General features: G+C 46.1%; 1 protein-coding gene and 1 pseudogene across 1 annotated transcript; one reads left to right on the top strand and one right to left on the bottom strand.

Moving 5' to 3' along the window:
- Positions 1–5,043, bottom strand: LOC121074044 (annotated as a pseudogene).
- Positions 5,044–7,241: 2,198 nt separating this feature from the next.
- Positions 7,242–12,171, top strand: LOC121074024 (pancreatic alpha-amylase). Its single transcript, XM_040565689.1, has 10 exons — positions 7,242–7,424; positions 8,041–8,187; positions 8,393–8,590; positions 9,419–9,649; positions 10,096–10,229; positions 10,317–10,439; positions 10,554–10,653; positions 10,813–10,934; positions 11,043–11,168; positions 11,910–12,171. The coding sequence occupies exons 1-10, from the start codon at positions 7,257–7,259 to the stop codon at positions 12,097–12,099; spliced, it is 1,539 nt and encodes a 512-aa protein (XP_040421623.1). The 5' UTR covers positions 7,242–7,256; the 3' UTR covers positions 12,100–12,171.
- The last annotated feature ends 3,207 nt before the right edge of the window (positions 12,172–15,378 follow it).

Here is a 15,378-nt window from a genome sequence, read left to right as displayed (position 1 = left end):
TCTTCAGTTTGATTGCCATTTATTATTCACTGGGTACGGAGAATCACTCATTCTTGAACACCAGGCAATCGCAAATGGGGGAAACAGCATACGTACAGACCGACAGGAGAGAAACAAATTCTGATTGAAGTTATAACTTGGCATCAACGTGAATTGCAACAAATGGATCTTCGTCACTGGTACTGATCTGGAAGTTAGCCATTCCATCCCCGGAAACATACACCTGCTTTCCAGTACATGCGTTGCCCTCCTTTTGTCCAGAAATAACATCACAGTAGGTACCAGCAGGCAGACCAGTTTGCAAATCGGTGTTCATGTACCTGTGTGAAAATCAGTGAACGCTGCTCCTCCATTGATTTCAAAACAGGTATTTCAAACTGGGTAAAGGAATTCTGAAGCTGATGCTATTGCATGACTTGGAAGGGCAATGTAATGCAAGGGAGTTCTGAGCCTGACCCTGCTTCTCTCCCTGCACTCTCTTTTGGCCCTCCAGAACTGGGGTGCCACTGCGTGAATCTAGCTCAGGCTGTAGTTGTTGTTCTCATTGGAAGAAAAGGACGGGACAAAATCAAAGCATAAAAGAGCTTCACAACAGGACATGTGCTGCTAAAGGTAATCCTAATTGTGATGATCGTTCGATGCATTAGGGTTGAACTGGGCCGGACTGGCTTGGATTGGATTGGCAAGTTTGGATGAGGGAAGTGAGAGAGTGCCTCCTCTCCTAAGAACTACTAACTTCAGCTCCTACTGCTTACATCCTTGGGCACTGCTCTGTCCACAGCCTCAGCCTCTTCTAATGTAAACTCACATGTGGGTGTACTGGAGATGACATGATACATGAGGGAGACCACAGGAATGGGATGCTCAAGATGCTAACGAGCAACCTGTACATCTTCAGACACTCCACTCAGACACCTCAGCCTTGCTTTCGATATTCTCCATTCACCTGACTGCACTCTAGATCAAGGGCATCCCCCTTCCTTGATGTCCTGAGCCCTTTCAGTGTTCCAGCTGAGGAGCTATGCTTCTCCTCAGGGATACGGTCTCTCCCACCGACTTACCAGTCGTCGTTATTAAAGACGATGAAGCCTTTATTGCCACGGCCAAAAGCTACTTGATTGCTGCCGTTGTCCCACCAGTTTGAGAAAGGCTGGCCGTCTACCACGTTACAGAAGATAACCATGTTCCTGAAAATGCAAGGAATGGCTGTCACTGCAGTTGCAAGAGCTCCACAGCCAAGAGGCTCATGATGCAAAAGTCACTACTTTTACTGCGTTTTGCTCAGAGTCTCCTACTTTATTTGCCGCCAGCGATGTTCACAAACCCAGTCGTTGCCACAGGTGGTGTCCGCATTGATTGTAACAGACTTTGTTGATCCATCCGAGTTGCTAGGTGGTCCGATCCAGTCGTTGGCATCCTTTTATTGAAAAGAGACATTTGAAAGTTCTTACTGGAAAACGCAGAGCAAAAAGCGGGATGGATGGCACATCTAATTTCCACCCACCCAATCCAACACAGGACAGAGAAATCACTTGAGAAGGTTAGCAAACGTGAATCTTCAGCGTTACAAACTTACCTGCCCATTTACAAAATTTCTTGTCCAACGATAACTTGACATCACACGTGTGAACCCATACGGATGAGCCAACATGAAACCAACGGCCATTTTATAAAGCCTGATGGGCCAAAAGCATAATGAGACGTGGTAAGAGAAAGCGTGCCGGGGAACAAACAGACAAACAAATCAGCAAGAGGAAGAGGCATCACCCAGACAACCCAGCATTCCTTACCTGGCGTCCCAGAAGGTTAGAATGGAAGCTCCACCAGCCCCGTGCCCCCGCTGGTTGTCATGGTTATCCACAAAGACCAGGGCTCTGTCAGAAGGCACAAAGCCCCAGCCTTCTCCCCAGTTCCTGGCCAAAAACACAAAGACTTGAATCTACCCCGTCAAGCTGCGCATCCAGCGTATCCTAGGCAAGCTGCAGGATGGTCGCCCTTACTTTAAGTAGGACATCTTTTCTCCATTCCACTTGCGGATCACTGTCCCCAGTTTTGCACCGTATTTGAATTCAGTCACTCAGCCATTTCCAAAGTACTCACTGCCTGTGATCGGCTCGCCACCCAAGTCAATTACCTAGTAGAGGAAGCAGAAGGTAATCATCTGTTCTGGTCCCACAGAGACAAAAAATCTGCAGCATACAGCCGGCAACATCACCTCATGCTTTAGATCGAGAGAAATGCATTGCCCAGCACATTCATTTCTGCCAGGCAGATCAACCAAAAGTTGGTACAATGCATGGTGTAACCATGTGGAAAGATAGGGCCGTAGAGTTGCCCTAAGCTGCCGCCTACCACCTCCTAGTTAGTTGACCATTAGAAATCCCGACATAGATTTCAGGACGTCTTGCATTTCTGGAGGGCAGTTATCACTCGCCCACTGGACTGCAGAGCTCAGTCTTTCCTGGTGTGTAGGAACAGGCCCATGGCATCACTGTCACCTCTCAGGAGGAGGAAGGTAGAAAGGACACATGCATAAAGGGAGGCAGAAAGGAAAATCATGGCGATTACCTCTTGGTAAATGAACGGTTTTGTTCCTGAAGGAAACCATTGAGTATTCAGAGTGCTCAGCTTGTCCAGAGATGCTTTGATGTCCCCAGGCCACATATGCTTGGCAGCATCAATCCGGAAGCCTGCTACACCAATATCAATGAGGTGATTCATGTACTCTGCAACTTTTGAGTGTACGTAGTCCTTGTCAAGGGCCAGATCAAGAAGACCACTCAAGCGACAGTCACGGACCTGTGTAAGGAAAAAGGGGTAAGGTAAAGGAAAAGGAGAAAGGACAAAGGAGCAAGGTAAAGGAGAGTGAGAATGGACAAAGAACAAAGGTAAAAGGAGCAAACAAAGGAAAAAGAAAAGGACAAAGAAATATACAAAGGATGAAGGACAAAGGACAAAAAAAAGGAAAAGGAAATAAGTAAAGAAAAAGGATGTAAGAAATGGGAAAGGAAAAAGGAGAAAGGAGAAAGGAGAAAAGAGAAAGGAGAAAGACAAAAGGAGAAAGGAGAAAGGAGAAAGGCAAAAGGCGAAAGGAGAAAGGAGAAAGGAGAAAGGAGAAAGGAGAAAGGAGGAAAGAGAAGGTAATGGATAGGACTGTGGTCTCACTCCATGCAGCAGCTTATAGAGCAGCCGTGAATAAAATATCACCTCCCCATCTTGATGTCATCAGCGTTAGGTGTGGGAATTGGCACTGAGTGTCGTTGCAAAGCAGATGAAGGCTGAGCTGTGACCTTGAGAAAGAACTGCCACACATTCCATGTACAAAAAGACTGCCGCGTGCAGCCAGGGTAGCATCTTGCACTGCTGCCAGTTTTGCAGGGGGCACCTTATCAGGCTCAGCTGAGTTTACCAGCCGTAAGGAAGAGCTCACTGGTGCAGCTGAGTGCTTTGGGCTCCATCAGTTCAGGCACATACTCCTGCGCATGCCCACATGAAACATGTGGGGCAGGTTTGTGATTTCTCAGTGCCTACAATACTGTGCACCACAATGTGCCTTCCCTGAAGAGAAGCCTATGACGCTCACCACTGTATTCACTGGTCAGGTGGCGAAGTGCTGAATCTGTGGTAAACTACTCCGTTTGTGTGGCCTTACGGTAATCTTTACACAACAGGTTAAAAAAGAATTCACAGTTTCCCCATAGAAATTTACCTGGTATATGTCTCCATAATTCTGAATTTCTCCATTTGAGGTGTGACATTTGCCATCATTGAAATCCCAGCCAGAGTATGGCACTTCTGGAAAACTTTCGCTCCCAGCATCGAAATAGCTTCCACACGTTGAGTGGGTTCCTGAGCCACCCGCAGCCCCACACATGTGGTTGACAACAGCATCCACATAAATATAAACCTGGAAAAGTAGTGATTGCACTTCGGTGTGCTTTGTAGCACTGGGAAGCGACAGTCAGAGCTTTACCACATCACTGTTAATTCAACCTTTTTTCCCCTTTCACATCATTCTCCATTTATGCCTCCTTTGAGGACAAGATCAGTGACTTCCGTCAGCTGAAACCGCACTGCTTGCTGTATCAGTTACATGTTTTAAAGGCACTTACTCCAATGTTGTTGCATCTGGTCACCATGTCTCTGAATTCATTTTCGTTTCCTGATCGAGTGCAGATCTTGTAGCTGATGGGCTGGTATCTTTCCCACCAGGGTCTGTTTGGGTTAGTAACGACAATATTTTCATTTGGAGGAGAAACCTGCAGGTGAGATGGTGGACCTCAGTAAGAAATGAGTAGTTTTTATTTCAAGTTCTAAGTGCAAAACGTGCACCAAGATTAGTCCTGGATTTCCATGAGAGACAGGCTTTGCGCCAGACCCGGTCTCTCTCGCTCTCTCTCCCTCCCTGCAGCACAAGCTCGGGTCTGCGAGGTGTCTGTCTTGTAGACTGGTGACAAGGAAGTTCTCTTTTGTTCCCATGGGCTGCCCATGTCCAGCCTGGGCCTGCTGTCCAAGGACATGTGCATGGGAGGGCTGAAGCCACAGGAACTACTTTTGTCTGGAATAGAGACATCCTTTGGAAAGCCAAAACTCCACGCTGAGACACTTGCCTTGGTAAAAAGGGAAGAGGAAAACTTAGCCTTCCAAGGGAAGCCCGTCAGGGGAAAGCATGCACCTTTGCAGCTGGTCTGCTGGAGAGACACTCTACCCAGGCCGGCAGGATCTCCGGTTGCGCCTAACAGCATTTACTACTTCCATCCCCACGTTCCACACCAAAGTTACTTGGAGCTGGCTGTCTCCGATTCTGGCCTTCTGCGGTTTATTAATCAAATGCTACAAAGCAGTTTTACTACCTACGGGCAGGAAACAACGTACCTGAACTCCTCCAAATCCATTAGGAGCTAAGTAGCGTTCACACTCAAGAGCAATATCGGCCCAGCGCCATTCAAAGAGATGTACAATAGATATCCTCCCAGCTTTAGTGTTGGGGTTGTACTGCGCCCCGCAAAGCCCTACGGTCACGAGGAGAAGGAGAACTTGCATGGTGCCTTCAGCATAAGGCTGTGGTCTCTCCCCTGGCCATTTATACTCCTGCAAGATGACAAAGTTCCTATTGCAGCTGACAGATTTCTCAGAGAGAAACTCTATCAGTTATTGTTTGGCTAGCGAGCTGGGTATCACTCTTCCATTTTGTTTTTTTTTTCCTGAATTGCCCCACAGCTGAAGATAAAATACCTTTTCACAATGTCTATGCCTTATCATAAACCAAGCAGTCTGTGCACAGCGCACCCAAATTTGGGACTGTATTCTTTCCAGTCGTATAAAAAAAGATAATGTATCAGAAGTTAGCCCAGGCGTGACACGTGGACCCTCAAGGGGAGCTCTGGAACGTAAAAGGAAAGGAAAGGAATTAAAAGACAAGTGGAACTCTAATAGCTCTCAGAGAATGAATGAATTCATCAGCATTCAGAGGCATCTAGCGCTCACGATTAATCCCAGCTCACACCTAGGTACCAGACCAGCCACTCTCAGTCAATAGCAGATGCATCACACAACACGTTGTGAGACTTGAACAGCTGAATCACACTGGTAATTGGAAATTGGCCGTGTGTTTTTTTAGTGTTATTTCACAGTGCCTGCTAGCCAATATTACAGTTTTTCATCACACAGTCATGCAGAGTAACTGTTGCTCTACCTGACTTAAAGTGATGAGTTTCAAGTACTTTCCTGTGGAGCGCCTCCATAAGCTTTCACCTTCCTTTAAATGACCACTGATTTATCTGAGTCAAGGAGGGAAATGCAAAATTAGATGTAAAGAGATAGTGCAGATGAATTTTTGATGTCTGTCATAAAACTGAATTGGAAAGCCAAATGGATCTGTTGCCTAAGCCTCTGCTGGCTGTTCCTGCAATTTCCTCTTTCAAAAACCTTCCCGCTTTTGCTTGTGACATGATGTGAGGATCTCATTTGGAACTAATACATAACATCAAGTTCTTAGTACAACACTCCATGAGTAAGCTGGAGTCGGGCCGATGATAAAACAACACTCTGTGAGAATTCAAAAACCAGAAAATCCCTGACACTTAGTGAATAACCGTGAGAAAAGCAAGAAGTCCACAAACAGGCATACCCACTCCAAGAGAAAATGTCATTACACTTTGTACCTGAACTGCCTCGAGTATGTTCTTTCTAAACTAGCCATGACATTCCATATGTGTCAGATACATTCTTGTCTTTCCCAGAATTTGTGTTCAAGGATGAAATGCCAAAGCAGGTCCTGTTTGCCCACCTGTTCATTTTCGTGTCATAGACCTTACTAGAGGTCTGTTTGCGCTACAAAAAATGAAATAGCAAATTGCCTTTATTTTAACTAATAGCAATGGCACATTGATTGGTGGGAACTTTGGTTCATTGCTTTCTACCTTCAGTACTGGCACAGTAGAAGACAAATATTTCCAAATGGGAGCACGAGGGAATAAGGATTCTAACATCGTAAGTAAAAGGACTCAATTCATTCTTCCAAAAATATGCACCAGCTCCGAACATGACCTTGTCTACTCTTCAACAACAAGCAACCAATGAGGTGATTACAAATTGTGATTATGAGGATAGTGAGAACAAACCTATTGTTCGTCATTATTGGCAAGACCAACCCAATGCATCTGAGGACAAATTTGAAAACACCATTCCCTCTAGCCTTGTCTTAAGCTGATGGTAAGTGATTCAGCTGTTCAAGTCTCACAACGTGTTGTGTGATGCATCTGCTATTGACTGAGAGTGGCTGGTCTGGTACCTAGGTGTGAGCTGGGATTAATCGTGAGCGCTAGATGCCTCTGAATGCTGATGAATTCATTCATTCTCTGAGAGCTATTAGAGTTCCACTTGTCTTTTAATTCCTTTCCTTTCCTTTTATGTTCCAGAGCTCCCCTTGAGGGTCCACGTGTCACGCCTGGGCTAACTTCTGATACATTATCTTTTTTTATACGACTGGAAAGAATACAGTCCCAAATTTGGGTGCGCTGTGCACAGACTGCTTGGTTTATGATAAGGCATAAACATTATGAAAAGGTATTTTATCTTCAGCTGTGGGGCAATTCAGGAAAAAACAAAACGGAAGAGTGATACCCAGCTCGCTAGCCAAACAATAACTGATAGAGTTTCTCTCTGAGAAATCTGTCAGCTGCAATAGGAACTTTGTCATCTTGCAGGAGTATAAATGGCCAGGGGAGAGACCACAGCCTTATGCTGAAGGCACCATGCAAGTTCTCCTTCTCCTCGTGACCGTAGGGCTTTGCGGGGCGCAGTACAACCCCAACACTAAGGCTGGGAGGACATCTATTGTACATCTCTTTGAATGGCGCTGGGCCGATATTGCTCTTGAGTGTGAACGCTACTTAGCTCCTAATGGATTTGGAGGAGTTCAGGTACGTTGTTTCCTGCCCGTAGGTAGTAAAACTGCTTTGTAGCATTTGATTAATAAACCGCAGAAGGCCAGAATCGGAGACAGCCAGCTCCAAGTAACTTTGGTGTGGAACGTGGGGATGGAAGTAGTAAATGCTGTTAGGCGCAACCGGAGATCCTGCCGGCCTGGGTAGAGTGTCTCTCCAGCAGACCAGCTGCAAAGGTGCATGCTTTCCCCTGACGGGCTTCCCTTGGAAGGCTAAGTTTTCCTCTTCCCTTTTTACCAAGGCAAGTGTCTCAGCGTGGAGTTTTGGCTTTCCAAAGGATGTCTCTATTCCAGACAAAAGTAGTTCCTGTGGCTTCAGCCCTCCCATGCGCATGTCCTTGGACAGCAGGCCCAGGCTGGACATGGGCAGCCCATGGGAACAAAAGAGAACTTCCTTGTCACCAGTCTACAAGACAGACACCTCGCAGACCCGAGCTTGTGCTGCAGGGAGGGAGAGAGAGCGAGAGAGACCGGGTCTGGCGCAAAGCCTGTCTCTCATGGAAATCCAGGACTAATCTTGGTGCACGTTTTGCACTTAGAACTTGAAATAAAAACTACTCATTTCTTACTGAGGTCCACCATCTCACCTGCAGGTTTCTCCTCCAAATGAAAATATTGTCGTTACTAACCCAAACAGACCCTGGTGGGAAAGATACCAGCCCATCAGCTACAAGATCTGCACTCGATCAGGAAACGAAAATGAATTCAGAGACATGGTGACCAGATGCAACAACGTTGGAGTAAGTGCCTTTAAAACATGTAACTGATACAGCAAATAGTGCGGTTTCAGCTGACGGAAGTCACTGATCTTGTCCTCAAAGGAGGCATAAATGGAGAATGATGTGAAAGGGGAAAAAAGGTTGAATTAACAGTGATGTGGTAAAGCTCTGACTGTCGCTTCCCAGTGCTACAAAGCACACCGAAGTGCAATCACTACTTTTCCAGGTTTATATTTATGTGGATGCTGTTGTCAACCACATGTGTGGGGCTGCGGGTGGCTCAGGAACCCACTCAACGTGTGGAAGCTATTTCGATGCTGGGAGCGAAAGTTTTCCAGAAGTGCCATACTCTGGCTGGGATTTCAATGATGGCAAATGTTACACCTCAAATGGAGAAATCCAGAATTATGGAGACATATACCAGGTAAATTTCTATGGGGAAACTGTGAATTCTTTTTTAACCTGTTGTGTAAAGATTACCGTAAGGCCACACAAACGGAGTAGTTTACCACAGATTCAGCACTTCGCCACCTGACCAGTGAATACAGTGGTGAGCGTCATAGGCTTCTCTTCAGGGAAGGCACATTGTGGTGCACAGTATTGTAGGCACTGAGAAATCACAAACCTGCCCCACATGTTTCATGTGGGCATGCGCAGGAGTATGTGCCTGAACTGATGGAGCCCAAAGCACTCAGCTGCACCAGTGAGCTCTTCCTTACGGCTGGTAAACTCAGCTGAGCCTGATAAGGTGCCCCCTGCAAAACTGGCAGCAGTGCAAGATGCTACCCTGGCTGCACGCGGCAGTCTTTTTGTACATGGAATGTGTGGCAGTTCTTTCTCAAGGTCACAGCTCAGCCTTCATCTGCTTTGCAACGACACTCAGTGCCAATTCCCACACCTAACGCTGATGACATCAAGATGGGGAGGTGATATTTTATTCACGGCTGCTCTATAAGCTGCTGCATGGAGTGAGACCACAGTCCTATCCATTACCTTCTCTTTCCTCCTTTCTCCTTTCTCCTTTCTCCTTTCTCCTTTCGCCTTTCGCCTTTCTCCTTTTTCCTTTCTCCTTTCTCCTTTTGTCTTTCTCCTTTCTCCTTTCTCTTTCCTTCTTTCTCCTTTCCCATTTCTTACATCCTTTTCCTTTTCCTTTCTTTTCCTCATACTTTTCTTCTTTCTTTTCTACTTTTCATTTTCATTTACGTTTTTCCTCTCTCTGTTTCCTTTACCTCGCTCCTTTTTCCTTACACAGGTTCGTGACTGTCGCTTGACTGGTCTTCTTGATCTGGCCCTGGAGAAGGACTATGTACGCTCAAAAGTTGCAGAGTACATGAATCACCTCATTGATATTGGTGTAGCAGGCTTCCGGATTGATGCTGCCAAGCATATGTGGCCTGGGGACATCAAAGCATTTCTGGACAAGCTGAGCACTCTGAATACTCAATGGTTTCCTTCAGGAACAAAACCGTTCATTTACCAAGAGGTAATCGCCATGATTTTCCTTTCTGCCTCTCTTTCTGACTATCCTTGTGTTTGTGTCCTTTTTACCTTCCTCCTCCTGAGAGGTGGCAGTGATGCCATGGGCCTGTTCCTACACACCAGGAAAGACTGAGCTCTGCAGTCCAGTGGGCGAGTGATAACTGCCCTTCAGAAATGCAAAATGCCTTGAAAACTATATCGGGATTTCTAATGGTCAACTAACTAGGAGGTGGTAGGTGGCAGCTTAGGGCAACTCTACGGCCCTATCTTTCCACATGGTTACATCATGCATTGTACCAACTTTTGGTTGATCTGCCTGGCAGAAATGAATGTGCTGGGCAATGCATTTCTCTCGATCTAAAGCATGAGGTGATGTTGCCGGCTGTATGCTGCAGATTTTTTGTCTCTGTGGGACCAGAACAGATGATTACCTTCTGCTTCCTCTACTAGGTAATTGACTTGGGCGGTGAGCCGATCACAGGCAGTGAGTACTTTGATAATGGCCGAGTGACTGAATTCAAATACGGTGCAAAACTGGGGACAGTGATCCGCAAGTGGAATGGAGAAAAGATGTCCTACTTAAAGTAAGGGCGACCATCCTGCAGCTTGCCTAGGATACGCTGGATGCGCAGCTTGACGGGGTAGATTCAAGTCTTTGTGTTTTTGGCCAGGAACTGGGGAGAAGGCTGGGGCTTTGTGCCTTCTGACAGAGCCCTGGTCTTTGTGGATAACCATGACAACCAGCGGGGGCACGGGGCTGGTGGAGCTTCCATTCTAACCTTCTGGGACGCCAGGTAAGGAATGCTGGGTTGTCTGGGTGATGCCTCTTCCTCTTGCTGATTTGTTTGTCTGTTTGTTCCCCGGCACGCTTTCTCTTGCCAAGTCTCATTATGCTTTTGGCCCATCAGGCTTTATAAAATGGCCGTTGGTTTCATGTTGGCTCATCCGTATGGGTTCACACGTGTGATGTCAAGTTATCGTTGGACAAGAAATTTTGTAAATGGGCAGGTAAGTTTGTAACGCTGAAGATTCACGTTTGCTAACCTTCTCAAGTGATTTCTCTGTCCTGTGTTGGATTGGGTGGGTGGAAATTAGATGTGCCATCCATCCCGCTTTTTGCTCTGCGTTTTCCAGTAAGAACTTTCAAATGTCTCTTTTCAATAAAAGGATGCCAACGACTGGATCGGACCACCTAGCAACTCGGATGGATCAACAAAGTCTGTTACAATCAATGCGGACACCACCTGTGGCAACGACTGGGTTTGTGAACATCGCTGGCGGCAAATAAAGTAGGAGACTCTGAGCAAAACGCAGTAAAAGCAGTGACTTTTGCATCATGAGCCTCTTGGCTGTGGAGCTCTTGCAACTGCAGTGACAGCCATTCCTTGCATTTTCAGGAACATGGTTATCTTCCGTAACGTGGTAGACGGCCAGCCTTTCTCAAACTGGTGGGACAACGGCAGCAATCAAGTAGCTTTTGGCCGTGGCAATAAAGGCTTCATCGTCTTTAATAACGACGACTGGTAAGTCGGTGGGAGAGACCGTATCCCTGAGGAGAAGCATAACTCCTCAGCTGGAACACTGAAAGGGCTCAGGACATCAAGGAAGGGGGATGCCCTTGATCTAGAGTGCAGTCAGGTGAATGGAGAATATCGAAAGCAAGGCTGAGGTGTCTGAGTGGAGTGTCTGAAGATGTACAGGTTGCTCGTTAGCATCTTGAGCATCCCATTCCTGTGGTCTCCCTCATGTATCATGTCATCTCCAGTACACCCACATGTGAGTTTACATTAGAAGAGGCTGAGGCTGTGGACAGAGCAGTGCCCAAGGATGTAAGCAGTAGGAGCTGAAGTTAGTAGTTCTTAGGAGAGGAGGCACTCTCTCACTTCCCTCATCCAAACTTGCCAATCCAATCCAAGCCAGTCCGGCCCAGTTCAACCCTAATGCATCGAACGATCATCACAATTAGGATTACCTTTAGCAGCACATGTCCTGTTGTGAAGCTCTTTTATGCTTTGATTTTGTCCCGTCCTTTTCTTCCAATGAGAACAACAACTACAGCCTGAGCTAGATTCACGCAGTGGCACCCCAGTTCTGGAGGGCCAAAAGAGAGTGCAGGGAGAGAAGCAGGGTCAGGCTCAGAACTCCCTTGCATTACATTGCCCTTCCAAGTCATGCAATAGCATCAGCTTCAGAATTCCTTTACTCAGTTTGAAATACCTGTTTTGAAATCAATGGAGGAGCAGCGTTCACTGATTTTCACACAGGTACATGAACACCGATTTGCAAACTGGTCTGCCTGCTGGTACCTACTGTGATGTTATTTCTGGACAAAAGGAGGGCAACGCATGTACTGGAAAGCAGGTGTATGTTTCCGGGGATGGAATGGCTAACTTCCAGATCAGTAACAGTGACGAAGATCCATTTGTTGCAATTCACGTTGATGCCAAGTTATAACTTCAATCAGAATTTGTTTCTCTCCTGTCGGTCTGTACGTATGCTGTTTCCCCCATTTGCGATTGCCTGGTGTTCAAGAATGAGTGATTCTCTGTACCCAGTGAATAATAAATGGCAATCAAACTGAAGAGTGATGTCTTTTCTCCTAATGAACTGGATCGTAGTAGCATTATCACGTCATAACCAGGGGCAATACCACTGGTAGCTCTTAAGGCTACCAAGAGAGCACTGCATTTCCCACGTCACAGAAACATAGAAGAAAATAAAAAATAAGACAAAAGAAGCCATCACCTGAGGAAGTTAAAATGCTCTATTTCCAAGGCTGGTAGGTGCACGCATAGCCGTAACCTGGAGCAGGCACATTGTGGCAGGCAGCTGCAAGCAGTGCCTCTGCTTGCTGGCAGTATGTCCCTTCTCTGGGGCAAAGCCAACGTGGAGCCCAGGTCAGCAGATGAAGCTGGGCTGTGCCAATCAATTATTCCAGCCTTTGACATCAGTCAAGCCAGTGAGTGGCCTGGTTCACACTCAGTTTATGTCCTTTAGCAAACGAAAGCTCAGTTCTCCCACTGCTATCCCCAGTGGCTTGCTGCAAACTATCAGCCATGCTGGCTGTTCCACAGGCTGTTCCACCTCTTTATTTATTTATTTGTATTATTTTTTAATTTTTGTTGTTTTGTTTGTTGCTTGGTTTTTGTTTAGTTTTGCTTCAGGCCCACGTTGACTTGCATCCTATCACTCACAAACTGCGTGATTCTATGCTAGCTATTAGACAAACATTTCATAACCAGAAATGTAAAAGTCAGGCCATAAAGAGTGCAAGCTCTAACCACCGTAGCTTTTGTGGAAAATGATTGGAATGACACTCATCTGCCTTTGGTTTCTATAAATATTAGGCAATAAAGGCATGCAGGATACAGAGATGCTTGTGATCATTCCTGAATCCAAATTTTCCATGATGTTTGAGTGCAGCATTTGTTTTATGTGATGTAGCAATTGAAGAGTCAGTCTTAGCTGTGTTTCATTGTAGAACTATATACCACGTCGAAGAAAATAAATCTTGCCACTGTCTTAAGTGAATTCAAAAGTTGGTGGCCAAACTGTTCACTGCTTTTGAAGGATCGGGCCTGCATCCAGGGTTTGTTTTTGTTCCTTTTGTTTCAAGCTTTTTTTGGTACATATTTGCCTCCTAAAACAATGCAAAGAAGGTGAAAAAAGCAAGTATCTTCCAGAACAACAACAGGTCTTTGAGATCAGTCAGGAAACCTAGAGGTACTGTCAAGTTTATTGTTGATCTTCAAGTTTTTCAGAATTAGTTAGCACTGTTTTCTTCATTATTATTTCTTCTGATTTATATGAAGTGGTATCATTAAGTGTTGTTGCAAACTAATGTTCATGCTGGCTGTTCCAGAGGTAAATGTGAAATGCATGTCTTTCTCAGGCATACTCAACTTAGACCTTGTGAACCAGTCTGAAGGCACAAATCATATTTGTATCTGTTTATATATAATATTTAATTCCAGTGGTACGTGCAGTGCTGAGGCCGAGTCTTCAATTTCTACATCACATAAAATAAATGCTACAGTCCAACATGATGGCAAATTTGGATTCAGACATGATCACAAGCAAAGACATATCCATCTGACAGATGATGCCAAGTTGAGGGGATGTGTCTATCTGCCAGAGGGTAGGAAGGCCCTGCAGCAGGACCTGGACAGGTTGGATTGATGGGCAGAGGCCAATGGGATAACGTTCAACATGGCTAAGTGCTGGGTCCTGCACTTTGGCCACAACAACCCCATGCAGCGCCACAGGCTTGGGGCCGAGTGGCTGGAAAGCTGTGCAGAGGAAGAGGATCTGGGGGTGTTGGTCAATGCTCACCTGAACATGAGCCAGCAGTGTGCCCAGGTGGCCCAGAAGGCCGACGGCATCCTGTCTTGTATCAGGAATAGTGTAGCCAGCAGGACCAGGGAGGCGATCGCTCCCTGTACTCTGCTCTGGCAAGGCCACACCTCGAGTACTGTGTTCGGTTTTGGGCCCCTTAGTACAAGAAGGACATCAAGGCCCTGGAGCTCGTCCAGAGAAGGGCTACAAAGTTGGTGAAGTGTCTGGAACACAAGTCTTATGAGGAGTGCCTGAGAGAACTGGGGTTGTTTAGTCTGGAGAAGAGGAGGTTCAGGGCAGGCCTTACTGCTGTCTACAACGACCCGAGAGGAAGGTGTGGGGAGCTGGGCGCCGGCCTCCTCTCGCACATTACAAGAGGGAATGGCCTCAAGTTGCACCAGGGGTGGTTCTGGTTGGAAATTAGGAGAAATTTCTTCTCAGAAAGAGTAGTCAGGCACTGGAATGGGTTTCCAGGGAAGTGGTGGAGTCACCGTCCCTGGGGGTGTTCAAGGAAAGATTGGACTTGGTGCACAGGGACATGGTTTAGTGGGTGATACTAGTGGTAGGGGGATGGTTGGACCAGATGATCTGGGAGGTCTTTTCCAACCTTAATGATTCTGTGATTCCACGATCTCTGCATTCTGCATGCCTTTGTTGCCTGTTATTTATGGACACCTCAGGCGGATGTATGTCATTTCAATCATTTTCCACAAAAGGTACGGTGGTTAGAGCTTACAATCTTTATGGCTGGACTTCTACATTTGGGGTTAGGTAATGTCTGTCTAATAGTTAGCAGAGAAACACCCAGTTTGTGAGTGTTAGACCTGAATGTCAACATGGGCCAGAACCAAAACTAAACAACAATCAACCAACCAACCAAACCCAAAATCAACCAACCAAAACAAACAAACAAAAAAACTTTACAACAACCTAATGCAGCATGCAGACAAGCATACGCTGTGCTCCAGTCTCTGTCCGGATATCCATTGCAAACCTGTCTTTTGCCCCTGGGATCAGGCCAGGGAGCACTCCTGCCCCTTTGAAAGAGGCTGGCTCCCCATTCCAGTTCCTGCTTGACTGCCAGGAGCCTGTTGCTTGCAGTGAGGGATAGCACAAGACAACACAAAAGGCAGTGAAAGATTTTGGTCAAGCCACATCTGCACAGACAGCGAATGACTTAGCATTGTTTGCTTGGAAGAAAACAGTTGTCTTACTCATGAGATATGTCATGAACAAATTATTGATGGTCACCATTTCCAGAGAACACTTCCTAGCAAATGGATAAGTTTTAATTAGGAGTGCTCTTTTGCAACACTCGTTTTGATCAGAATAGCCTTGGGATAGCTTGCAGTTTCCACTCTCTAAATTAGAGATCTCCGTCTGAGATGGTTTTCTTCT

Source organism: Cygnus olor, chromosome 8, assembly GCF_009769625.2.
Source record: "Cygnus olor isolate bCygOlo1 chromosome 8, bCygOlo1.pri.v2, whole genome shotgun sequence".
NCBI classification, from domain to species: Eukaryota; Metazoa; Chordata; class Aves; order Anseriformes; family Anatidae; genus Cygnus; species Cygnus olor.
This window is presented reverse-complemented; position numbering and strand designations above follow the sequence as displayed.

Excerpts from the sequence above, each read along its gene's own strand:
- LOC121074024 (XM_040565689.1), top strand. The coding sequence starts at position 7,257 with ATGCAAGTTCTCCTTCTCCTCGTGACCGTAGGGCTTTGCGGGGCGCAG. Across the intron at positions 8,591-9,418 it reads ATTATGGAGACATATACCAG|GTTCGTGACTGTCGCTTGAC; the intron begins GTAAATTTCTAT and ends TTCCTTACACAG. Across the intron at positions 10,654-10,812 it reads GAAATTTTGTAAATGGGCAG|GATGCCAACGACTGGATCGG; the intron begins GTAAGTTTGTAA and ends TTTCAATAAAAG.